Source organism: Odocoileus virginianus, chromosome 3 (assembly GCF_023699985.2).
Source record: "Odocoileus virginianus isolate 20LAN1187 ecotype Illinois chromosome 3, Ovbor_1.2, whole genome shotgun sequence".
Classification (NCBI taxonomy): Eukaryota; Metazoa; Chordata; class Mammalia; order Artiodactyla; family Cervidae; genus Odocoileus; species Odocoileus virginianus.
Genome location: NC_069676.1, coordinates 49,550,156 through 49,574,537, shown reverse-complemented (window position 1 = coordinate 49,574,537; position 24,382 = coordinate 49,550,156). Strand labels below are relative to the sequence as shown.

The following is a 24,382-nucleotide window of genomic DNA, read 5'->3' as shown; positions in this document are numbered from 1 at the left end:
TGGTGAGGTCATACTTAACGTCTGGATAGGATTGCCAGATAAAAATACTTAAAGTTTTTTCACTATCTGAAGTTCAAATTTAACAGTCACTCTATATTTTTTAAAAATTTATTTATTGGCTGTTCTGGGTCTACATTGCTGCACGGGCTTTTCTCCAATTGCCTCAAGTGGGGGCTACTCTCTAGTTGCAATGCGTGGGATTCTTATTGCGGTGGCCACGCTTGTTGCTGAGCATGGGCTCTAGGATGCTTGAGCTTCAGTAGTTGTGGCTCCCAGGCTCTAAAGCACAGGCTCAATAGCTGTGGCACAGGGTCTTAGTTGCTCCATGGCATGTGGAATCTTCCCAGATCAGGGATCAAACCCACGTCTCCTGCCCTGGCAGGCAGATTCTTTACCACTGAGCCCCCAGGGACGCCCCCACCCTATATTTTTATTTGTTAAACCTGGCAACCTACTTCTGGGCTAAGAACCCTAATTAGAAGAGAGGGCTGAAGAGAATATTTGGTGGACATGCCCACACCTGGGAGTCAGAAGGAAGGCAAACCAAAGGGAGAATCAGAGAAGCAGGCAGAAGAGCCTGCAGAAATATAGAAGAACCGGTGTGCACAGAGCTTCTGCTGAGCGTTGATACGATATAGGAGAGAGGTGGGGACCAGGAAGATGCTTGGTGAGAAAGGTCTGATGACTGTAGAGTTCGCCCTTACCAGGCTGTTAGTGCTTCTAAGAAGCTCTGTGAGTCCGTGAGCTACAACTACTGAAGCCTGCGCATCCAAGAGCCCGTGCTCTGCAACAAGAGAAGCCACCATAATGAGTAGCCTGCACACAGCAACAGAGACCCAACACAGCCAAAAATTTTTAAAAATAAATAACAAGTTTAAGAAGCTCTATGTCAGTGGTTCTCAATGAGGTTGGGGTGGAAAAGGGGTGTGTGGTAGAATGACCTATAGTATATCAGAATTGAAACCTACATGCTGGAAGTAGCCCTCTTCTCTGAAGATTAGGGAGAGAGACATAAGTGTAACCCTTATTAACTCAGAATTTATGTGGTCCAGTTTTGGGGGCTGTGTTGTGGTTACTAAAGCACAAAATAAATTATAAATCCTTTCTTGCACTTTTCTTGAAAACCATGAAAGAGTTTACAACAGTTTACAGGAGTTTACTCCTGCAAACAGGAGTTTACAGTTTACAACTATCCATCAGAAAGTCCTTATCATCAACCTACTTCCTTTACAGCCTCAGCTGTTCTCTAAGGTACCCCCTCCACAATATCCTCAACCTTCAGCAATTCCCCTCCCCCTCATCTATTTTCCCTTTTATTATATAGATCAATTAGGCCTCTCTTCCCAGCAAAAAGGTCCAATCAACTTACCCAACCTGGTCCCAAATGATATGAAAGATGAAGCATTTTCAAAGAGAGGGAAATAGAGCTGGCAATTATAAAATTCTCTTTGGCAGTCTGGAAAAAAGAAAAGTATGAATTGCCGTGTTCCTGGAATTTTGAAAAGCTTTTCAAGTGACTATGATACGTGGACCCTTTTGAGAGATACCAGTCTTGATCAAGACACAAAACCTTTCCATTTCCTGAAAAGTCCTCTCTTAGCAAATTTCTCCCTGCCAAGTATTCTCTCTACAGTGGGCCCAGAAATCCACCCAGTTGGGTGGAATTGGACATCTGTGATCTGCCCCCAACAGAGACAACAAACTGTGGGGCAGAAACAGGTGACCCAGAACAAGTCCTTGAGTCTCCCAGTCAATGCCCCAGGCTAGAATGCCTCCAACTTCAATAAGGTTTTGTTGGGAAAAAAAAAAAAGGAGGCAAATCTTAGGTGGTCCAGTCACCTCCCCAACCAGAAAGGTCTTGAGAATGAAGCCTCCCAGCTTCTAATGCTACTTTGGTGGTGCATTGATTTGGTGATGGTGACTATGGCAGCAGCTGGGCAGATTCACAGGGTACCCTGGGGGTGGGCAGACAGCCCAGCAGGACATTCCTAATGTGGGGAAATGATCTTAGCCTTCATCCAACTGGTCTTCAAGTCCCTTAAGTGTCAAGAATCCCACCCTGCTGGTCTGACCCCTCAAGGTTCTTCAGGACCCCAGGTATTTAAAGAGATCCTCTGATCCCTGACCCTTCCCACTTCACTCTCCGACCTCCCCCTATAGTGATGGACCCAAGTGTAAGCAACCCAGAGGCTGGTGGTGAACAAGGCCTCCAAGCACCAAGCCCAAGCCTGCCCTCTTTTTAAAAATATTTCAGACTTAGGGATTTGAAACAACTTCAGCTTCTTTGAATCTATTTTTAAGACTCAGGGTGATGTAGGCTTTCCAAACAAATTCCAGTTTTACCCCTTGACATGTGGCTGCTAAAGATCAACTGACCCTGCAGCCAAAAAAGAGGAGGAAATATTACTAAATGGGGACCTCATTCCTAGAGACAATAGCCTTTAAAAGCTCCGGTGCTTCCTTTGCTGCCTTTGGATTCTTAAAAGGTTGTCTTAGCTTCCTGCCCCCGACGTGAGTAAAACAAACAGAGAACAATAATAAACCATCTACGAAATCCAAAGGTTTTCATGACCTGTGAATTCACTTTTTTGCATCCATGGGTCCCAGTCAAGGCCACACACACACACACACACAAATGCCCTTTGAAGAATACTCAAATAAGGGACTTCCCTGGTGGTTCTGTGGTTAAGACTGCATTTTCAATGCAGAGGGCACAGGTTTGACCCCTGGTTGAGGAACTAAGCGGCATTCCCCCACCAAAAAAAAGCTCAGGTAAAATCTTGAATTCTATTATCTCTGTGGGTGTTCGGCCACAGTTGGCTTCCCACTAGGAGAACTGATTATCACCCGGGTATAGGTCCTTCCACTGTACTGCACATAGCACAAGAACAGGGGTCTGGAGCTGTCTGCTACTGCTGCTAAGTCGCTTCAGTCGCGTCCAACTCTGTGCGACCCCATAGACAGCAGCCCACCAGGCTCCCCCATCCCTGGGATTCTCCAGGCAAGAACACTGGAGTGGGTTGCCATGTCCTTCTCCAATGCATGAAAGTGAAAAGTGAAAGGGAAGTCGCTCAGTCGTGTCCGACTCTTAGTGACCCCATGGACTGTAGCCTACCAGGCTCCTCCGTCCATGGGATTTTCCAGGCAAGAGTACTGGAGTGGGTTGCCATGTCCTTCTCCCTGGAGCTGTGGACATTTGTGAACTCCAGCCACCCACCTCCCTGCCTTGCTGCCTTTGGCCACCAGATGGCGTTCTGGAAACGTTCTCCGCACCAGAGCTTCCTGTACCAAAGCTCCCCTGCATTACTCCCAGCTGGCCGCCTTTCCTCCCTCTTCTCTGTTCCTTTGATCCATTTCCCAGAGTGCAGCCTGTGGGGCTTTCTGGAAGGCAAATGTGCATGATCCTGGGCAAGTTACCCAACTTCAATACTTAGCTTTTTCACCCATGGCCTGTTGTGAGGGTGGCGTGGGATGATGTATGTGAAGCACTCAGCACAAGGCTTGGCAGGTACCTGCTGTTTTCATCATGCAGCTCAGAGCCCTTCCAAAGCTCTCCATAGCCTATAGGACAAAGTCCAAGGCCTTAGCATAGGGCCCTAGGCCCGCCATCATCCAGCGGCCCCCGCTGACATCCCAGCCCAACTTCCTCTCCCTCTGTCCACAGACCCTTCTGTAGGACCATAAGAAGCCAGCTCACCCAACTCAGGCCTCTTCCATCCTGCTCCCTCCCCCCGCCTTGCCTCCCTGCTGCCCACCCACCTCCTCAGTTTCACTCCTCTACATCCTTCCAGGTGCATCTAAGGGTCCTCCAGGAGGACCTGAATCCAGAGCCACTCCACTGGACCCACTTCTTTCATTTCCCCACCTTGACCTGAAACTACGAGTCCCTTGGGCGTCACTCTGTCCTGCTCACTGCCTTGCACACAGCAGGATGAGTGAGGGTCAGGCAGTGGGGCCACCACGCAGGCTACCACCAGAGGACCTGGGGCCCACATTGGCTCTCTTTGCAGGACAGGTAGCCTGGGCCTGCATCCAAGCTGAGGACACCCTGGGAAGTGAGACTTCCTGGCAGACTAGACAGAGAAAAAAGTGAAGGGACAAATGCAAGACCATCTTTACCATTTGCACTCAGGGTATAAAGCCTGGCAAATAATTCCAGGTAAACTAGACCCATGTAAAGAGTGCTTTCTCTGTACCAGGTGCTGCACTGAGCCTTCACTTACATCATCTCATCGAATCCTTACCACAAATTCAGGAGATGCAGGATAGCCATGTTCTACTAGAGAAGGAAACTGAGGCCCAAAGAGGTTATGTGACTTGTGCTCTGTCTCTAAGCTAGTGAGTGCTCTGTCTGCCTCCAGAGCCAGGATTCAGACCCTGTGCTGTTGGGAATCTCCAGGGAGTAGGGGGTAGGGGGTAGGGGGTGGAAAAGAAAGTACAGAGGGGAGCACAGGTGATGCTTAGGCCAAGGAGGTCCTCATCACACCATCCAAATGGCCACAAGCTTCCAGGCCAGTGGTCCGACTGGAGTGACTTTTGTCCCAACAGGCACCTCCAGCCCTAAGGGCTGAGCTGCAAACACCTACCTAGGCAAAGTTGGCCCTTAACTCCCATCACATCAAATGCTTTGCAAACCTCTGGACTCAACCTCAAGGTAAAGCGCAAGACTGGACAATGGTGGGGCAGCAGCGACAGGAGGAAATGAGAAAGAGCAAGCCACCTCAAGGCCACCCAAGCCAGCTGCGCCCTTGGCCCCCTCCTGGGTCTCATCTCTGTGACAGGACTCTTGGACAAGAACTGCAGTGGGGAGTGAAGAATTGGAGGAAGGGAGGGAAAGGGAGAGGAAAGTGTGGGAGAGGGAAAGGTATAAAAACCTCCAAGACCAAGGAGTGGGAGGCTGGGGGATTCCCCGGGATAGGAGCTCAAGCTGGACCAGATGTGGAGAACAATGGGCCAGGAGGCTGGGGAGCCAGAAGGAAAGGGGGAGGGAGGCTGCACCCGTCGGGTCAGAGAGCTCATTGTGCTTCAGGAGCCAAGGCCACGGGCACCTTTACGGTCCCGTCTGTGTGGGCAAGGGACTGCCCCACGGCCAGTGCAGGAGCCAGAGGCAGTCCCAAGGCAGGCCAAACTGTGCAGACCACAACACCCACCTCCAAGAACAATGTCATTGCCCATGACTCTGGGCCAGGCTCTCCATGCACATTCCATTTCATCCCCAAGATTTCCGCCTGAGAGGTCTACTGTTCTTATTCCCATCTGCACTAGCAAGATGAGGCCCAGAGAGGCTGTGTGACTTGTCCCACATGACCCAGCTGGGAAGTTGCAGGGTCAGAATTTGAATCCAGGCAGTTCGGCTCTGATGGCCACTCTCTTAATCAGCTCTGCTTCCCTTGAGACAAAAATGGGTGATGGGGGCAGAGTCAAGACTGAGAGGTAGACAATGGTGGGAAAAGAGGAAAGGGAGAGGAATAACGGGAGACGAAGGAAACAAGGAGAGACAAGGAAGGAAGAGAGGCCGAGGCGTGACTCGTCCAGGAGGGGCTCAGGCTCTCTGCTTACTTGGCCACAGCAGGGGCTCCCCTCCCCTCAGCGGCTGCCTTGCCACATGGACAGCACCTTCCCATCCGGCCTGTCCCCAGCCGCATCCTCCTCAGCGGCAGGCCACTCAGCTTCACGGAAACTCTCTTTCTCTAATTGGCATAGAAACTCACAGCCCTCCCTTTTCCTGTAGGTGGGGTTTCCATAGGAAAAAGCTGCTTCTCTGTTTCCCTGGCCTAGCAACTGTTTGGAAGTCAGATCCCCACATCCTGCTTCACTGGGTCAAGTCCCTCTTGGACCGACTCTTGTCCATCACTGGCTGACGGGGACCCACAGTGCCCCTGTACCGGGCCTCCCCTGGTAATTTTACCTCATCGGTCCTTGCACCTCTCACATCTCTTCTGATGAAGATGGCCTTTCTTTCTGTTAGTTCCATTAGCTAATGATGGGACAAGGCTGTGCTAACAGGGCTGGGGGCAGGAGAACGGGGCTAATCAAGCCCCTCAGGAAACACTGGAGGACTTGCCCAGCCCGAAGGTCTCTAGCGGTTTCTGGATCTAGCGCACTCTGGCGGTAAGCATGATGCGACTTCTGTCACTTCTTCTGGGACTTTTGGGGCCAGGTGGCTACTTGTTCCTTTCAGGGGATTGTCAGGAGGTGGCCACTCTCACTGTGAGATATCAGGTGGCAGAGGAGGTACCGGCTGGCACCGTGATAGGGAAGCTGCCTCAGGAACGGGGCCGGGAGGAGGGGCCTGGCCAAGCTCGAGCTGCCTTCCAGGTCCTACAGCTGCCCCAGGGACTCCCCATCCAGGTGGACTCTGAGGACGGCGTGCTCAGCACAGGGAGGCGGTTGGACCGGGAGCAGCTTTGCCGGCAGCAGGATCCCTGCCTGGTATCCTTTGACGTGCTGGCCACAGGGGAGCGGGCGCTCATCCACGTGGAGATCCAGGTGCTGGACATCAATGACCACCAGCCGCAGTTTCCCAAAGGTGAGCAGGAGCTGGAGATCTCTGAGAGCGCCTCTCTGCGCACCCGGATCCCCCTGGACAGAGCCCTGGACCCGGACACTGGCCCCAACACCCTGCACTCCTACACCCTGTCTCCCAGCGAGCACTTCGCCCTGGATGTCATTGTGGGGCCCGATCAGACAAAACACGCGGAACTGGTGGTGGTGAAGGAGCTAGACCGGGAAATCCACTCATTTTTTGATCTGGTGTTAACCGCCTATGATAGTGGGAATCCCCCCAAGTCAGGCACCAGCTTGGTCAAGGTCAGCGTCCTAGACTCCAATGACAATAGCCCTGTGTTTGCTGAGAGCTCACTGGCCCTAGAAATCCAAGAAGACGCTGCCCCTGGTACTCTCCTCATAAACCTGACAGCCACAGACCCTGACCAAGGCCCCAATGGGGAGGTGGAATACTTTCTCAGTAAGCACGTGCCTCCGGAGGTGCTGAACACCTTCAGTATTGATGCTAAGACGGGCCAGGTGACTCTGCTCCAGCACCTAGACTATGAGAAGAATCCGGCCTACGAAGTGGATGTCCAAGCAAGGGATCTGGGTCCCAATCCCATCCCAGCCCACTGCAAGATTCTCATCAAGGTTCTGGATGTCAATGACAATGTCCCAAGCATCCACATCACGTGGGCCTCCCAACCATTGCTGGTGTCCGAAGCTCTTCCCAAGGACAGTTTCATTGCTCTCATCATGGCCAATGACCTGGACTCAGGAAACAATGGTCTGGTCTACTGTTGGCTGAGCCAAGAGCTGGGCCACTTCAGGCTGAAAAGGACCAATGGTAACACATACATGCTGCTAACCAACGCCACACTGGACAGAGAGCAGTGGCCCCAATATACCCTCACTCTGTTGGCCCAAGACCAAGGACCCCAGCCCTTATCAGCCAAGGAACAGCTCAGCATTCAGATCAGTGATGCCAATGACAATGCACCTGTGTTTGAGAAAAGCAGGTACCAGGTCTCCACTAGGGAAAACAACCTACCCTCTCTTCACCTCATCACCATCAAGGCCCATGATGCAGACCTGGGTGTTAACGGGAAAATCTCATACCGCATCCAGGACTCCCCAGTTTCTCACTTGATAGCTATTGACTCAGAAACAGGCGAGGTCACCGCTCAAAGGTCACTGGACTATGAACAGATGGCAAGTTTTGAGTTCTTGGTGATTGCAGAGGACAGTGGGCAGCCCCAGCTCACATCCAGTGTCTCTGTTTGGGTCAGCCTCCTGGATGTCAATGATAATGCCCCAGAGGTGATTCACCCCATACTGAGTAATGGGAGAGCCAGCCTCTCGGTGCTTGTAAATGCCTCCACAGGTCATTTGCTGGTGCCCATTGAGAATCCCAATGGCCTGGGCCCAGCGGGCACTGACATACCACTACAGGCCACCCCCAGCTCTCGGCCGTTCCTTTTGGTAACTATCATAGCAAGAGATGCAGACTCGGGGGCAAATGGAGAGCTTCTCTACACCATTCGGAGTGGGAACGAAGCCGGTGTCTTTGTCCTCAGCCCCCACCTGGGGCAGCTGTTCATCAACCTCACCAATGCCAGCAGCCTCACTGGGAGTGAGTGGGAGCTGGAGATTGTGGTGGAAGACCAAGGCAGCCCCTCCTTGCAGACCCGAGCCCTGCTGCAGGTCTTGTTCGTCACCAGTGTGGACCACTTGAGGGATTCAGCTCATGAGCCAGGGGCCCTGAGCACATCGGTACTCACGGTGATTTGCCTGGTCGTACTGCTTGCCGTCTTTGGGTCGATCTTGGCTCTGATCACGTCTATCTGCCGGACGGAGAAAAAGGACAACAGGGCCTACAACTGTCGGGAGGCTGAGTCCACCTACCGTCACCAGCCCAAGAGGCCCCAGAAACACATTCAGAAGGCGGACATCCACCTTGTGCCTGTGCTCAGGGGCCAGGTGGATGAGCCTGGCGAAGTCGGGCAGCCCCCCAAGCATGTGGGCGAGGAAGCAATGATGGAAGCAGGCTGGGACTCCTGCCTGCAGGCCCCCTTTCATCTCACACCGACTCTGTACAGGACTCTGCGTAACCAAGGCAACCAGGGAACGCTGGCCGAGAGCCGAGAGGTGCTGCAGGACACTGTTAACCTCCTTTTCAACCATCCCAGGCAGAGGAACGCCTCCCGGGAGAACCTGAACCTTGCCGAGCCCCAGCCTGCTGTAGGCCAGCCCCGCTCAAGGCCCCTGAAGGCTGCGGGCAGCCCCACAGGAAGAGTGCCTGGAGACCAGGGCAGCGAGGAGGCCCTGCAGAGCCCGCCAGCCTCCTCTGCAACCCTGAGGCGGCAGCGGAATCTCAATGGTAAAGTAGCCCCTGAGAAAGAGTCAGGCCCCCGTCAGATCCTGCGGAGCCTGGTCCGGCTGTCTGTGGCCGCCTTTGCGGAGCGGAACCCTGTAGAGGAGCTCACCGTGGATTCGCCTCCTGTTCAGGTACCTCTCTCTCTGGTCACCCCTGGACCACCACGAACAGCATCAGACCCCATTACCCTCACATTCATTCCTTAGGCTCACCAAGCACTTTAGGATGCATTGGGTGCAGTGGTTCAGCTCTGGAGTCAAAAGAATTTAGCTGTGTGATCCTGGACAAATGACTTACTGTCTCTGAGCTTTAGTTTCCTTATCTATAAAGCAGGGATGACAGTAAGAGCATCTGCCTCACAGAATTGTCACTTAATTCCTATTGAGCACTTACTCAGAGCACCTGGCACAAGCAGACACACAGCAAAGGTAGTGATTAACAGTACCTGCTTTTATCTCATTTGGGCGATTTTCCCTGTGAAGCAAGCTGGCATGGGCATTACTGCCCCCAGGTCTCGGGGCTGCCTGAGACCCCAGAGCTTGCCAGCTAGGCCTGCTGGGTAGGGCAATGGAAACAACCTTGGGACTTGGGAGTTCGGCAGATCTAGGTTCAAATTTCGGCACAGTCACTTTAGGAGCTGGGCAACTTTATCTTATTTTCTTCATCTATAAGATAGGAGTTGTGATACCAAACTTACCTGTGTCTACCTCCCAGGGGGTTGAAGATTAAATGGGAAGATGAATGGCTGTGTCCAGTGACCTAGGGTTTACTGGACACAAATGGGAAAGCTTTTTCTGGGATAGGGCCTGATCTCACACCCGTATCGACTCCTCTGAACCCCAGATCATTTTTCTGTGCCCAAGGCACACTTCTGTCATGAGCCAGGCCATCAGCTCATGTTTCCTGCAGAGCAAGGACACAGCTTCCTTCCCCCACCGCTTCCCCAGGAAGCCACCTGGAGGTGGCCCAGCTGCTCTTTCAGGAGTCCTGCCCTGGCTCTATGCAGCCCCAGAAGTGTTGCCCAGAGTCATTCATTCACTCACTTATTCATTCATCAAATGCTTATTGAATAAACTCTTTGTGTCAAATATGGTGCTGGTGGTTGCCAGAGACAGCAGAGAGCAGGCCCAGTGGGTGACCATATCGAAAGAAAGAAGGGCACCCAGGTGAGATCGACTTAAGTGTAAAGGCAGCTTGCCTAATGCTTGTGTCTTTCCAATAGTATAGTGCTGCAGTGGAGTCAGATCTGGGTTCCAATTCCATCCAGCCCTGCCTCTAATTGCTAGATAGCCCCTGTGAGTCTCAGGTGCCACATCTGCAAAATAGGTATAATAGCATCCTTTTCCTTGGGTTACTAAAAAATGACATGAGATTAGATACCACTGGACAGTTAATAAGTGCTTATCCTGAGATCTATTACTAAGTGATTTATAGACTTTCACTCATTTAATCCTCATATCCACAACCAACACATGACCTGGGTCTTGTTATTATCACCTGTTTTATTGCTGAGGACACTGAGCCTCAGGATTCCTTAAGGTGGGATGGGAAATGGAGCCGGGGAAGGTTTAGGATTTGAACCTGAGTCTGACTCTAGCTGTGAAAAGACCCTGAATGACAGCACATCACCCAGGGGCTGGCACTCAGGGAGTGTCCCTGAAGTATCAGCTGTCACTCAAGAACAGGGAGACAGGTACTTTAGGAGGGCTTCTGGGCCTGGGCCAGGAGGTGGGAATGGCCCTGAGGTGGGCAGTAGGGCCCTGACACTCCCAAGTCACAGTGAAACCCCAGTCCCAGCCACCGCCTCTTCCAGACCTCCTCTGAGGTCGGCCCTTTCTGTCACAGCCGCCCAAAGGGCGGAGGGATCTCCTCAGAGGGGAGGTAATCTGGGACCGGGAGGCAGACGCGACATTTCTAGGAGTAACAGCCCAAACCCCTGGACTCTGTGGAGCATTTTAAACTTTCAAACCACCTAATTAATCCTGAAAAGGCTGTGAAGGAGGCTGGGTAGTATTTTTAGATTCACCTTAGAGATGAGGAAACTGAGATCTGAGTACGACTAAAAACCTGCCTGTCATCACACAACAAGCTAGAAACGACTTTGACTTAGTCTGTTGCCTCCCTCATAAGAGCCTGTGGGGCCTGGCCCTGAACATCTTACCCACCCCTGTTCCATTCACCAGCCTTTCTGAAACTCCACTGTCTCCTCTGGCCTTTCAGCTTGAGCACCTCTGACTGACCTTTCACCCCTCACCCAGACCCTCGCCCTCTCTCCACTTGCTAACCCTCTATGGAAACTCCAGGTCTCAGTACAGGGGCCTGTGATGCAGTATGAACAGAGAAAACATTTGTTGAAATAAGTGAATGACTTCCCCCTGTAGCTACAAACCCCCCCCCCCCAACACACAACTCCCTCCTTGTTCTAAGTTGGGTGAGGGGCTTTCATCTGCTCCACTTGACCTCTATCCTTTCCCAACTCTGATGTAACCCCCCATAGTAGCCCACATGCCCTATCTCCCCTGACTGTCCTCCCAGGCAGACTGGGAGTTCCCTGAAGGCAGCGACTGGGCCATGATCTCATTCTTACTCCCATAGCAAGCACAGGCCCTGGCACAAGCAGGCCCTCATTAAATACTTGTCAAATGAATGAAAGGATGAATAAATGATTCAAAGACACCCTCTGCCTTCTTATAACATAGTTCCATCTGACCCGCCAACATTGGCTGAGTGTTTGAATACTGCTGAAGAGGGGGATACAACACTTTAAGATGATCCTTATTAAGATAATAATACATTTATAGTCAGGAAATGCCTTTTCCACCCCCATCTCACAGTGTCCACCGGGGGCAGGTCTCATGGGGGCCCCCAGAGGACCCTTATTCTTTCTTTCAGACACCCAGGTCCCGGGAATCAGTAGTTGACACAAAGCCAAGCAGGGAACCTGCCTGCACATGTCCCTGCCTCCGTCACCATCACTGTTCACCATCCCCCAACCAATCCACAAACATCTGAAGCTGGAGGAAAGACTATAAAAAGAAAGCGCCGGCACTGAGGGAAACATCCGGTGAGGAAGTGTGCTGGGTCGGAATTGTGTGGAGTCAACAGATTTTTCCTGTCTTGTAGCAAATCTCCCAGCTGCTGTCCTTGCTGCATCAGGGCCAATTCCAGCCCAAACCAAACCACCGGGGAAATAAGTACTTGGCCAAGCCTGGCAGCGGCAGGTAAGCAGCACGTAGCCCCATCTCTGGTTTCTCAACCCCCCTCCCCACCAGCCTGCCCTCACCCCTGCAGCCTCTGTGCTTCAAGGAAGGGTGAGCACATTCCAGATGCTGCTCCCCTGGGAGACTGCAGCGAACAGCATCCATCCACCCACCCAGACAGCTTGGTCCTGGAGCTACTGTATTAATAGTATTTACAGGACCCAGAGTCAAGGAAATGACTTCATCCCTGAGGCTCTATCTGTCCTCTGACTTCAGAGGGACTAGACTATGGACTTTAAATCTATAACATTCAGCCTTCTTGCTCTTGACCCTTAAATATAATATGAAGGTTCCTGGCTGAGGATATGGGTATGTGGGTGTGTTTCTTTGGGCTGTCCTAGAATTAAAGAGACCTCAAGAGGACAACTAATTTAACTCCCTCTTGTTACAGATGGAGAAACTGAGGCTCTAAGTAGTTTGATCCTACCCAGCTACGTAAACTTGAGTAAGTCAGATCAAGCCTCAGGCCTGCAGTTTCTCATCTGTGAGATGGAGGTCGCCACTTCCTTGTAGTGATGGGGTAAGAATTTAGTGACCACAAGTGTTCTAAGCCTGTGGCCCAGTGCCTGGAACAAAGGAGGTATACAAACAATGCTAAGTCCTTTCCCCTTAAAGTGAATTTGCTCAAGGTCAAATGACCAGTGAGTGGCAAAGCTGAGGCTGGCTCTCAGGACACGGACTTCCAGTTCAGTGCTCTTGCTGTGACAACTTATAGTCATTTTGTTTGGTTGGTTTTTAGCAAAAGTAGCTAGAAATAATGTAGAGTAGGGGTGAGCACACACACTCCACAGTCACCTCAGCCTGCCTTTGAAATCTGACTTCATTACTTAACCTGTGAAAACCTTGGGCAAGATGCATAATCTTTACAAGTCTTGGTTTTCTCATTTGTAAAATGAGGATGATAACAAGAGAAGCCCTTACAGAAGTGAAAGGTTTGATGAGAAGGCGAATATACCTTGCAAAGCACATGTCTGACTCAGAGTAATTGCTCAGTAAACATTAGTTGTTGTCATTACTTGCAAACTTGCCACCTTCCTGCTGAAATGGCCATAGAGAAAAAGCAGCAAGGACTCCAGGCCTTAAAGGCTGTTGGGGAGCCTTCCCAGATGCTGGGATGAGAAGCCAGGCCTGACCACTGTGCCGAGGTAGTCCCAGGAACTGGCCTCCTCAGTGACAGAGAGGGGCCATAGGAGGAAAGGCCAGGAGACAGCAAGGGACCCCATAGTAGACTCTTAGTAGTTTTGGGATGCCTTACCTCAGCTGCATCCTCTATTGACCTGCTCTGCTGGTCTGGGATTTAGCCTCAAACAAGGAGGAGGGAACATTCAGTCATTCAGTCCACCAGGTATTTATTAAGCACCTACTATGTGCCAACCTCTGTTCAGAGCACTAGTGAGAGAGCAGGGAATGACACAGACAAAAATCCTTGCCCTTGGAGACCTCCCTGATGGTCCAGTGGCTCAGACTCCGCATTTCCAATGCAGGGGGCTCAGATTCGATCCCTAGTCAGGAAACTAGATGCCACATGCTACAACTAAGACCTGGAATAGCCAAATAAGTAAATAAAAATAAATACTAAGAAAAAAAAAAAAACCCTGCCATCACTGGAACTCATACTTGGCTGGAGGGATGGAGAGATGGAAGGGTGACTGCGCTGGATCAACCAAGGTTTACTAAACTCCTACTCTGTACTAGGTAACAAGAAGGAATGGAGTGACAATCGTGAATAATATCTGTGCATTCAGTCACTTCTGTTTGCTGAGTGCTTACAACACTGTGCTAAGGTCCTTACCTGTGACACCTCATTTTACTCCCACAATGCCCTGTGAGGTGGGTGTTATTTATTGCTCCCATTTTACAGAAGAAACAGACTCAGAGTAGGCAAGAGGGCTGGGATCAAGAAACCCAGGTTGGTCTGACTCTGAAGCCTGGGCTGGGAACTCAGTTCAGTTTGCAGATGAATGAATGCTGGCATGAATAGCAGAATATTCATAAGCAGGAATGAATGAATTTGAGTGTGAATTTCCTCACTGGTGGAATGGGTTGGCTTCCTTTGCAGGAGTACAATCCCAGACACAGATGGCCCAGGCACCAGGGCTGGTGGCCAGGCAGAACCAGACCAGGAAGAAGGACCCCTGGACCCTGAAGAGGACCTTTCTGTGAAGCAGCTGCTAGAAGAAGAGCTGTCAAACCTCCTGGACCCCCACACAGGTAGGAACTTCCCAGGGTCACCCTGACCCCACTTCTGCCCCTACAGTCTCTTCCTGTGCCCAGGCTTCAGAGGGCTGCTCCAATCCACTGCAGGGAAACACAGCCAGTCTATTTCTGGAGAAGACTATCAGCAACATTTTTTACTTCCCCTGGAGCTTTAGGTCTTCATTTGTTTAAAGGCCAGATTTGTCTTCGATTATGCATTTAAAAAGTCATCAAAGAATAGTGAACAATTACTGAGCTCTTGGTGTGTGCCAGGTACTAAGGAAGCATCTTGTAGGCATTATCTCAAGTTAAGCTTCCACACAGTCTTCTGAGGTAGACATTAGGAGTTCCAACTTAGAAATCAGCAAACTGAGGCTCAGAAAGGTAACACAGCCTGCCCAGAATCACCTAGCTCATCAGTGATAGAAGGGAAGTCAACCTGGGCCCACCTACCATTAGGGGACCTCTCTTTACTTCCTACACCACTCATCTGCATTTCTTTAATGTGTTTGAAGATCCCTTTACCATGAGAACTCAAGAATCTGCTAGCACCCCCACACCTCCCCCCCCAACACACATCAGTCAGCCTCCTTCAAGTAACACATACTAAGTCTGACCTACGCTGTGGTTTTCTGTGGCATAGTTAATAATCTATTTCTCATCTGGACATATTCTGTGTGCTGAAGGCATGGCAGGGATTTCCCTTTCCTTGGTTAAAAAAATATAGCTAACATTTATTGAGTGCTTTCTGTGTGCTAGTTCCTCTTCTAAGTGTCTCATGAGAAAATCTTCTGAGATTGGGACTATTCATTATCCCCATTTCATAAAGAAAAAAAAAAAAAAAAAAAACTGAGGGGCCAGGGTTTTAATAATTTTCCCAAGGTTGTGTAGCCTATGGTTATTAACCCAGGCAGTGTGGCTCTAAATTAAAATTAAGTAAAATGAAATCTAATTAAAATTAAGTAAAATGAAAAATTCAGTTCCTCAGTCATACCAGCCATGTTTCCAGTGCTACATGTGGCTAATGGATATTGCTTTGGACAGCACAAATACAGAGAACTTTATAGGACTGCATTGTCTAGAATGTAGAGCTATGAGGTCCATTCCAGTAACCAATAGCCATGTGTGAAAATGGCTGGACCAGCTGAGATGTGATAGAAGTATAAAACACACTCCAGAGTTTGAAGACTTAGTATGAAAAAATAAACATCTCATTAATAATTTTTAAAATATCGATTACATGATAAAATGATATTAAATGTAAAAACTTACATAAATTAATTTCACCTTTTCTTTTTACTTTTTAAATCTGGCTATTAGAAAATTTCAGATAACCTCAGTGCTGGTGTTATAGCTCTCTGCCCCAGCTTTGTGCAGGAACCTGTGGGCTTAGTTCCCACGGGGTCCCGATTCCTCATCGCACAGAGGGCGAGGAGCTCAGGAGGATGGTAACAAGTCGGGGAACGAACATCACAGCAACGGTAGAGCCTGCGCTGCCCACAGGGTGGACCGTGACGGGGCTACTGGTGAATGTGCCCGACACTGGGGTCTCGGCCGCACCAGACAAAAGCCCCACCGGGGGATGTGATGAGGATCATATTTTATTGGCTGCATGAGCTCATTGCATCCTCATAGCCACCTACAAGATAAGTGTGACTATCTCACCACTTTATAAGAGAAAAAAAAGAGGCTCAGAGAGATTAAGCAAGTTTTCCAAGTTCACACTGCTCATAAGCTGCAAAGCTAGGAAGTCAAACCCTGGTCTGCCCGGTGCCCACCTGCCTTGGAGTGAATTCACCATCATGTTTCAGCCATTCTCCTACACTCCACTGATTTTCTCATTCTAAGCTTCATTCCTTCTGAAGCTCTCTGACCCTTGTACAAGGAAAAGCCTGATTCTGTAACACCAGAAGAGTTTCAACCTTATTACCCCAGAGTCTCAGGGAACTAAGGTTTACATTTCCCAAATGTCCAGGGTTAATATTTATGTTCATTCAATCATTCAATAAACGTTCACTAAGCCCTGGGCATGGGCTGGACCAGTTGGAAGGGGGATGACCCTGCCTCACAGCCTGCCTAGCCCCGCACTGACAAGGCAAGAACAAGACTCATTTATCAATAGAAACAGCATTTAGCTGTATTTTGGAATAACTGTTCAAAATCACAAAAGTAATATTTGGTTAATAGAGACAAATGTAGATAAACAAAAAGGGAATAAATCATTTCTGCCCGGGGCAATTTCAGCTAACGCTTTGACTTATCCCTTTCCAGTCTTTCACTCTATGCACAGATTTTAAACCGGCTCACCTTAAGTATTAAATACATTTTAAAGTAAATGTTGTGCTTTTTTTTTTTTTTTTTTTTTAAGATACAGATGCTTAACCACAAGGCCTATGCTTTGTCTCCTCTTCCCTGGCCTCTATCACTGGGCCTGGGACTGGTTTCCTAAGACAGGATTTTCTGTTGAAGAGATGGCAAAAGGAGAAGTGTGATGGTGGGATTTGGGGCCAGGGGGACACTTTTTCACTGCCCCGTCCCTTTCCTGGGACAGCTCTTAGGCGGCCAGCCCCTTCACAGCGTTTCCTGCAGCTTGAGAGGCAAAGGTTGCAGTGTCGAGAGCATGCGGTGTTGAGAGCGAGAGACAGTACAGACCTTAGCAGGCCAGGGAAACCAGAACCACAGGTGAGCACCTAGCATCCAGGGAGAAAGGAAGGGCAAGTTCTCCAGACAGCGGGTCTCAGTGGTACAGTTACAGGGGGCTTCCAATCATCAGACCTGTGGGTCAAATCTGGCTTTGGGTGCCTAGTAGATGAATGACTGAACTTCCTGGAACTTGTTTCCTCATCCATAAAATACTCTTGACTTCAAAGGTGTGTGTGGAGGTTAAATGAGATAATTATGTAAGTTGCTTGGCACAGAAGCACTTAATAAGCGGTCACTATTATATTATTATTATGAATAGGAAAGGAAGGCAGCAACAAGCCAGGAACTACAGCATTAGCTAAAAAGGGGAATCCCTCCAGCACCCCCATGCTCAAGTAGTGGTGTCTGTCCTGAGGGAGTGAAAATCCTGCTGTTCAGGGATGGACGGAGGCCACCTAAACCCGAAACGCCCCCGGAGACTGGGAGATGCTTTAGAAAGAGGCCAATTTCTAATTCTAGGCCTTCCTCCTCCCGCGGCCGCGTCCCCACTCCAGCTCACGAGCGAACCTCAGTCGCTGCCTTCCTGCCCGGCGCGCTTCCCTGTCAGGGCCTCTTCCTTCCCGCCCCCCTCCGGCCGCCCCATCTGTCCCCCCCATTTCCCTTCCCTCCTTTGTCTGGCGCCCCGCCCGTCCGCCCGGGGCTCCGCCCTCACCGCGTCCCCTTCGCCCCCTGCAGGCCTGGCCCTGGACCGGCTGAGCGTCCCCGACCCGGCCTGGATGGCAAGACTTTCTTTGCCCCTCTCCACCAACTACCGTGACAACGTGTTCTCCCCGGACTCTGCGACCTCGGAGGAGCCCAGGACCTTCCAGACATTCGGCAAGGCGCCCGAGCTGAGCCCTACAGGCACGCGGCTGGCCAGCACCTTCCTGTCGGAGATGAGCTCGCTGCTGGAGATGCTGCTGGAGCAGCGCCCCGCCGTGCCGGTGGAGGCCGCCTCCGAGGTGCTGCGGCGGCTCTCCGTCTGCGGGAGGACCCTCAGTCTAGACCTGGCCACCAGCGGGGCCGCGGGCTCCGAAGGCCCCACGGGCCTAGCTGGAAACAAGGGGACGGAGAGCAGGACCAGCTGTGGCAGCAGCAGCAGCAGGGGCCAGTGGATCCAGGAACCGGGGACCCCGGGAGATGTTAGGAAGCCCAGGCCCTGAGGATTCTGGGACAGGAACTGGTGTCTCTAATCTTGGAACTCACTGACCAGAGGTGGCCTGAGAACTTTAGGGTGACGGAGGCTGCCCCACAGAGCAGGCGGGAGCCCCAGGACAAAGAGCTGGCTGACCAAAGCAACCCGATGTTAAGTGCTGGCTCTACCGGTGGAATTTTTGGAGGAGGGAGGCAGTTTGTGGCTAAGTGTTTGCTGGCAAAACACATGGAAGAAGAGCACAGAGGGTTAATCCTCTTTGCAAAACAGATGCCAAGGAGCATCCCAAGCAGGAAGGAGGGCCTGGTTGCACACTGGAGGGTTGGGGACTGGATCCTGGGGCACCAGGCAAAGCTCTCTGACCTACTAATAAAGGAAAAGTAGTGGGTGGTTACCCTGTTTGCACCTGTCAGGAGGGCCAGGGAGGAGGGAAGAGTAGAGTAAGGGTTCCTTGTCATCCAGTCGCTGGCCGGAGCGTCACTTGGGCCAGGATGGGAGGGTGCACAGTGTTAGGTCAGCGGTGATGGGCACAGGTACACTTGACCGTCACTCCCCTATTGCTGCAGTACCAAATAATCGGCTTCCCAGCTGAAAATTAAAGCTAAGAAAAGCATGAGTATTTATAGAGTATTAACAGGGGCCAGGCACCAGTCTTTACAATAGGATTTAATTTCATTTCCTCACAACCCGAGGAGGGGAGGTGTTATTATCCCCATTTCACATACAAGGCCATGAGACTTGGGAGAAGCTGAGTGTCTTGCCCAAGATCAAGCAGAGAAAGGAGGCAGAGCCAGAAATTGGAACTAGGCTTGTCCAACACCAATACCCATGCTCTCGACTTTGGCACTAGACTGCCAGCCAAGGAAAAGAAAGGAAGAGCTACCACAGGTGGGCTTTTGCCAGAGTGGACTTGCCTGAAATCCCCTCAGGAAAAATATTGAAAAGTATATTTCCAAAGCCTCTCAGGCTGCACATCTCTGCTCTTCCGATCACAGAATGAGAGGGACTTGTCACTGACCTAATGCAGGCTGGGCCTCTCCAGACTCCTGTCCTTCCCTAGCAAGCAGCCCTTCAGATGCAGAAGTCATCTTTCCAGACCCACTGATTGTGGGTAAACCTTCCTGTGTCACAGCAGTGAATTCAGGCCCTAGAGGACAGTGTGTGAACTGGGTCTATGAAATTGACGCTGACAGCAGCAAACCTTCCAGGGGAGGAGGGGATGAAAAAAAACAGCAAAATATTTTCTCAAGGTTCAGTCTATTCAGCTTCTCAACAATGTGGAGGCTCCCCCTGATACTAAAGAAAAAATTTCTGTGCCTCTCCTTTCGTCCTTTTCCGGAGCTTAGAACATATGTTCACTGTTCACTGAAAGGTGCCAACCATACTCCCATCTAGGGATAATGAAAATCATCCATACTTGGAATGTAGTGAGGCATCATTATTCCATTATCCCATTTTACAGATGAATAAAATGGGGCCCCCAAAGTGCTTCAGGAGCTCTGGGAGCAGAGTCTCTTGGTCTCTGACATCTCACTCCAGGGCAGAATGACCTCTTTACAAGATCTGTGATTTGCAAGCTGTTTGGTTCCCCAAGCCAATGAAAGAGGCTGGGGGACACCAAGCAGGTAGGGTCTCCAATCTGAGCAGCAAGGCACCTAGCCCAAGGTAACACTTGATGAATACTTGTTGAATGGAAGAAAAAAATGAAACAGTGGGTACAGAAATGCTACAGGATTCCCTTTTCTCTATACTGGAGCTCCAGGTATAAGACTTCATTAGAAAAGAGAGAAAAAAAAAAAACAAAACAGGTTCCATTACATGAAAACAGTCTGAAAACCATAGCACTGGAGTAAACAGTGCTGACCCCCAATCACTAGTGGATTTTCAGTGCAGAGCTGATGTTGGGAGATGGAGAGAAGAGATAAGAGGAGATGACCTAAAGAAACTGGAACCATTGCTCAAAATTGGATCACTGCCTCCCTCTAGTTCAAAAGACCTAAATCTGTAGTCCTTAGAACCCCTGCATACTAGGCAAAACTTTGTGTACAGGCTTTTTTTCTAGGCAGAAGATACAGAGTTATCAGATTTTCAAAGGAACATGTGACCTATAAAAAAGGTAAGCAGCACTGCTCTAAGTCACTAAACCTCCACAGACAGGCAGTTTTAATCACAAGGAGTCTGAATGCTTTATTGCCAAGAAATAGCAAGACAGAAAGGACTGACTGGCCCAGAGCCACACAGCAGGCTTGTGGCAGAGCTAGCTTCTACATCTGAAATTCAGATGATGTTCTTTCTGATATATCAAGGGTCCTTAACCTGGGGTTCCTGGTCGAGCTTTGGGATCTAAGGATCTGCTGAATGGCATGCAAAATTGGGAGGATGCGTACTTTTCCATGAGAAGGAGACAGTGCTTTCATCTGATTCTCAAAGGGGTCTGTGACCTAAATAAGATTAAGGACCACTGTGATCCTCGATTTCCCACAGAATCTGAAGAACTTGTAGGTAGAGCTGTTTCTGAGGCAACCGACCTTTGATCAGGGCTGGGGTGTATGTTGGTGAGCCTTGGTGCTCTTGCCCAAACCTTGCAACCCCTCCAAGGTCTGATGCCAGCCCTTTCCCCCAAGAAACAGTTGAGAGTGAGACAGTGCATATGCTGATAGAACTGAGTGTGCTGAACGGAAAGGTTACAGAAACTTCTTGACATCAGCTGAGATGTCAGAGCTGAGGCTTTGGACATGCTCAAACATCTTTCACCAAGATGGGCTCTGTCCCCTGGGAGACTGAAGGCGCAGGCGAGCTAGCGAGCACTCGGTTAAATGTCGTCTTAATTTGGAAAGCGCAGGGGCACATATTTTTTTTATCAATAGTCAGCCATTCTCCAGCACTAGGAGCGCCACAACGCGGTGCTCACTTGGAGCCCGGGGGCAGTTTCGAGATTGACAGGCAGCCTCCCTGTCTGTCACCCAACTTCAGCTTGGCAGCTCACTGACCCTACCTCTGCTCTGACTGAAATGAGAGGGATATAGCAACTACCACCCTTGGGACTCTGGAGAGAACCGAATCCCCAACACAGCAAGACAGGAAGAGGAGGGGAAGTTTCAGCACAGGCTCAGCCTGGCATGCAGTGTGCACCTAGAAACTAGGTCAGTATTTTCTAGTCCCTACTGAGTAAGTGGGTACAATATAGTGAGTCAGGGGTGGGAGGCATGATCAGAAACATTCATTCAACAAACATTTTGTATTTATGAGTAATTACAAAGGGTCAGAAGTAGCACTAGGAATGGCAGTGGGGGGAGGGGTACACGGACTCACTTAAACATTTTAAAGCAATTCCTATGTGTTGGGTAGTCTTGGCACTGGCTGATGTTAGGTGGAGAGAAGATAATGCATAGAATCACTCATTCACTGAATGAAATTTACTGAACATTTGCTAAATGCCCTGCACTGAAGGTAGAATGAACCAAACAGCGTCTGCAGTTTCAGTGAAAAGTTAGTGTTAGTTATGTCTGACTCTTTGTGACCCCATGGGCTATAGCCCACCAGGCTCCTCTGTCCATGGAATTCTCTAGGCAAGAATACTGGAGTGGGTAGTCATTCCTTTATCCAGGGGATCTTTCCAACCCAGAGATTGAACCCGGGTCTCCTGCACTGTAGGCGAGTTCTTTACCGACTAAGCCACCAGGGAAGCCACAGCGGCAGGGCACTCTGAAAACAGCGTCTCCAGATAAGGAAACTGAGGCAGCAGAGCCTTGGCAAAGGGCTCACTGCTGAGAGCACCAGGGCTCCAACATTGGGTCATCTGGACCCAGGTTGGCCCTGCTAACAGGGGCCACCTCCCTAGCCTCCCCTCACATTTCCTTTCAGGGCACTGACAATGAGTCATTAATAGAGGAATTTTAATGGCAAAAGCACAGCAGTTCCAGGGGCTGCAAGGAAGCCCATCCCCTGGGGCTGTACAGAGACCACAGGGACTGAAACAGCCTAGAATTTTTGGTCCCTTGACAACATTCCTCTCAAGACTCTCCATCCTTCCTTCTCCACAACGGGAGCTTAAAAATATCCCCCCTCTGTATCTGGCATGCCAGATTGGATTAGTACTTAATTTGTAACAATCGAGAGGGAGGGAGAGCCCTACCCGGCCATCACCACAGGAGGCCCAGGGTCCCCAGACTGTCTGAACTGCCCCTTGGCCCCAGGCATGACCAGAGGAGCTGATAATCAGAGAACCCCCAGGGACAAAAGGAGGGGAAGAGGCTGGGGAGCGTGGCTCCATGGGAAGGCAGGAAGTGACACTTTACACAGGGGTGCCCCAGGAAGGCTCACCAGCTATCTGAGGGGAGCTGGGGAGGGGAGCACTCGGTTAACCGAGTTCTTTACTGCAGGACTTCTTGGAACCTTGAATATGCTGATCTATAAAAAGGGGATGTCTAGTGCAGTGTTTCCCAAACTTATCTGACCACAGAAGCTTTTTTTTTTTTTTGGCAGAGAGATGAGTGCACTACCTAGCTTCAAACCCTGAGCTTTAACCAGTGTGTGTCTTGAGCCCTTACCTGCACAACGGAGCCTCATGCTAAGTGCTGAGGGTACTGGAATCCAAAGAAAAAGTCCCTGCTTCCAAGGAACCATCTGTGGGAGGAAGTCACAGGAGGGGACCAGGGGGGTGAGGTCCGTGTACGGGGCAACCCTGGAAAGTGAGTAGAGAGCAGGGGAGACGCGGGAGCTGAAGGAAGCTTAGGGCTCCAGTGGCGAGACCACTAGAAGTGGGAGGGGGTGCGGCTGGCAGAGAGAGAAATGTAGAGAACTTCCCTCCCCAGATCCTCCCCACTTGGAGCTAGCCATGCTGGGTGGTCTTTCCCATTTGAACAGTTCCTAGGGGCTTGGTCCTCAGTCCCTCCCACCCTGCACCCTCAACCACATCTCTGCTATTGAACTTGGGCTAACATCCAGAAGCCGGGGAACAGCTATGCACAAATTCAGTAATTGGAGTCATTAGCGTTGACTCAGAAATCATTTTTTTCTATGTCGCTCTCTTGGAGAAGCTTTTAAGACCCTTTAAATTGGTTAATGGAGAGTTTAGATATGAGAATGGAGCCTCAGCTTTCAGCTTCCCCTGCCCATCTCCCTGGCTTTCCCCAACATACTCAAGGGCAAGAGTGATGAGATAATCTCCAGCATCTCTTTTATTAAACTCCCATCCATTTCTGGCACAAACCTTTCACAAATGAGGATCTCGAAATCTACACTCTCTGGTACCAAGACTCCTGGGGCTCAATCTCCCTCCTGTCTGCAGGACAAAAATAAGGCTTTCACATAAAATTTCAGTGAGAACCGTGCGAAAGAGCCCTGGGCCAGGGGTCAAGAGACAGGATCCCAGTCCTGGCCTGATGACTCACAAACCCATAGAAACAGGGCATCATTCTGCCTCCTCGGGCCTGAGTGTGCACCAAGGGCCTTTCGCAGTGAAATGTCCCACCTCAGTCCTGGTGGGTAGGAGGGCAGACACCACTGCCCTTGGTCTATAGTTGAGGAAACAACACAGCGAGTCAGGCCACTGCTTCGAAGGGATGTGGCCAGAACCTGGGTCTTTATACACTTCCCTCTTCTTGACTGTGCTGGCCAGGTACTTAAGGTTCTTTGGGGAGGCAGGTGGATAACTGGCCTCTTCTTTGGGATTCAAGATGTGGTATCTCTCTGAGAACTCGCAGGCTCCATCTTTAGGGCTGAGTGAAGTGTGAAGGCCTGAAAAAGTCAAACAGTTACATCAGGATTTGGACACTAAGCTCCTTCCTTTTAAATCAAAGGTGAAATGGAGACAATCGTGGATCTAGTGGAGATGAACAAAAGCAACATGATTCAGCGTTTCCTGAGCTGTAGGCGTTTGTGGAACCACCGCATGACTTTTGCCACCTCTTGGGATCTGTGCTCCCTTTATGCAATGTCACAAGGTTTTTCTCGAACTTGATTCACTATTTTTTAATATCTGTGAAACTATAATATGCTAATCACATTTTATAATATATCTTAACAATACAAATACTAAAACAAAAAAATATTAGTTTGAATGCTACCTAAAATCCTCTTGTGAACCACCGGAGGCACACACATCAGATGCTGGCAAAAAATGATGTAGTCTGAACCTGAGGAAACTGAGGCCAGGCCATGGGGAAGGGAAGTGATTTCTCAAAGACAAAGGCCAAGGCGAGGACCAGGGTCTCTGGCTCCTTC

General features: G+C 50.2%; 3 protein-coding genes across 7 annotated transcripts in view; 1 reads left to right on the top strand and 2 right to left on the bottom strand.

The window, feature by feature from the left end:
- Positions 1–17,860, bottom strand: part of RNF14 (ring finger protein 14) — a 39,702-nt gene extending 21,842 nt beyond the window's left edge. Inside the window, exon 1 of the mRNA XM_070465544.1 lies at positions 17,778–17,860. The gene's annotated coding sequence lies outside the window, so the exon portion shown is untranslated. The remainder of the gene's footprint in view (positions 1–17,777) is intronic.
- On the top strand, positions 6,020–18,551 carry PCDH12 (protocadherin 12). 2 transcript variants are annotated; one of them, XM_020902855.2, is made up of 4 exons: positions 6,020–8,997; positions 11,990–12,087; positions 14,186–14,337; positions 17,701–18,551. In XM_020902855.2, exons 1-4 carry the CDS (start codon positions 6,118–6,120, stop codon positions 18,165–18,167), a joined length of 3,597 nt encoding a protein of 1,198 aa, XP_020758514.2. In that variant the 5' UTR covers positions 6,020–6,117; the 3' UTR covers positions 18,168–18,551. The 2 variants fall into 2 exon arrangements, with proteins under 2 accessions (XP_020758514.2, XP_070321641.1); XM_070465540.1 differs by lacking the exons at positions 14,186–14,337; positions 17,701–18,551 and adding an exon at positions 12,518–12,641.
- Positions 18,552–23,319: 4,768 nt separating this feature from the next.
- DELE1 (DAP3 binding cell death enhancer 1) overlaps positions 23,320–24,382 on the bottom strand; it is a 46,909-nt gene continuing 45,846 nt past the window's right edge. For 3 of the 4 annotated variants that reach the window (XM_020902869.2, XM_070465541.1, XM_070465542.1), the window contains one exon: positions 23,320–23,896. In XM_020902869.2, the coding sequence (XP_020758528.2) occupies positions 23,571–23,896 (326 nt within the window). In that variant the 3' untranslated portion in view covers positions 23,320–23,570. The remainder of the gene's footprint in view (positions 23,897–24,382) is intronic. The other variant, XM_020902870.2, reaches the window with a different exon arrangement.

Coding starts and splice junctions, on each gene's coding strand:
- PCDH12 (XM_020902855.2), top strand. CDS start 6,118: ATGATGCGACTTCTGTCACTTCTTCTGGGACTTTTGGGGCCAGGTGGC. Junction 8,998..11,989: donor TGGATTCGCCTCCTGTTCAG/GTACCTCTCTCT, acceptor CCTGTCTTGTAG/CAAATCTCCCAGCTGCTGTC. Junction 12,088..14,185: donor GCCAAGCCTGGCAGCGGCAG/GTAAGCAGCACG, acceptor CTTCCTTTGCAG/GAGTACAATCCCAGACACAG.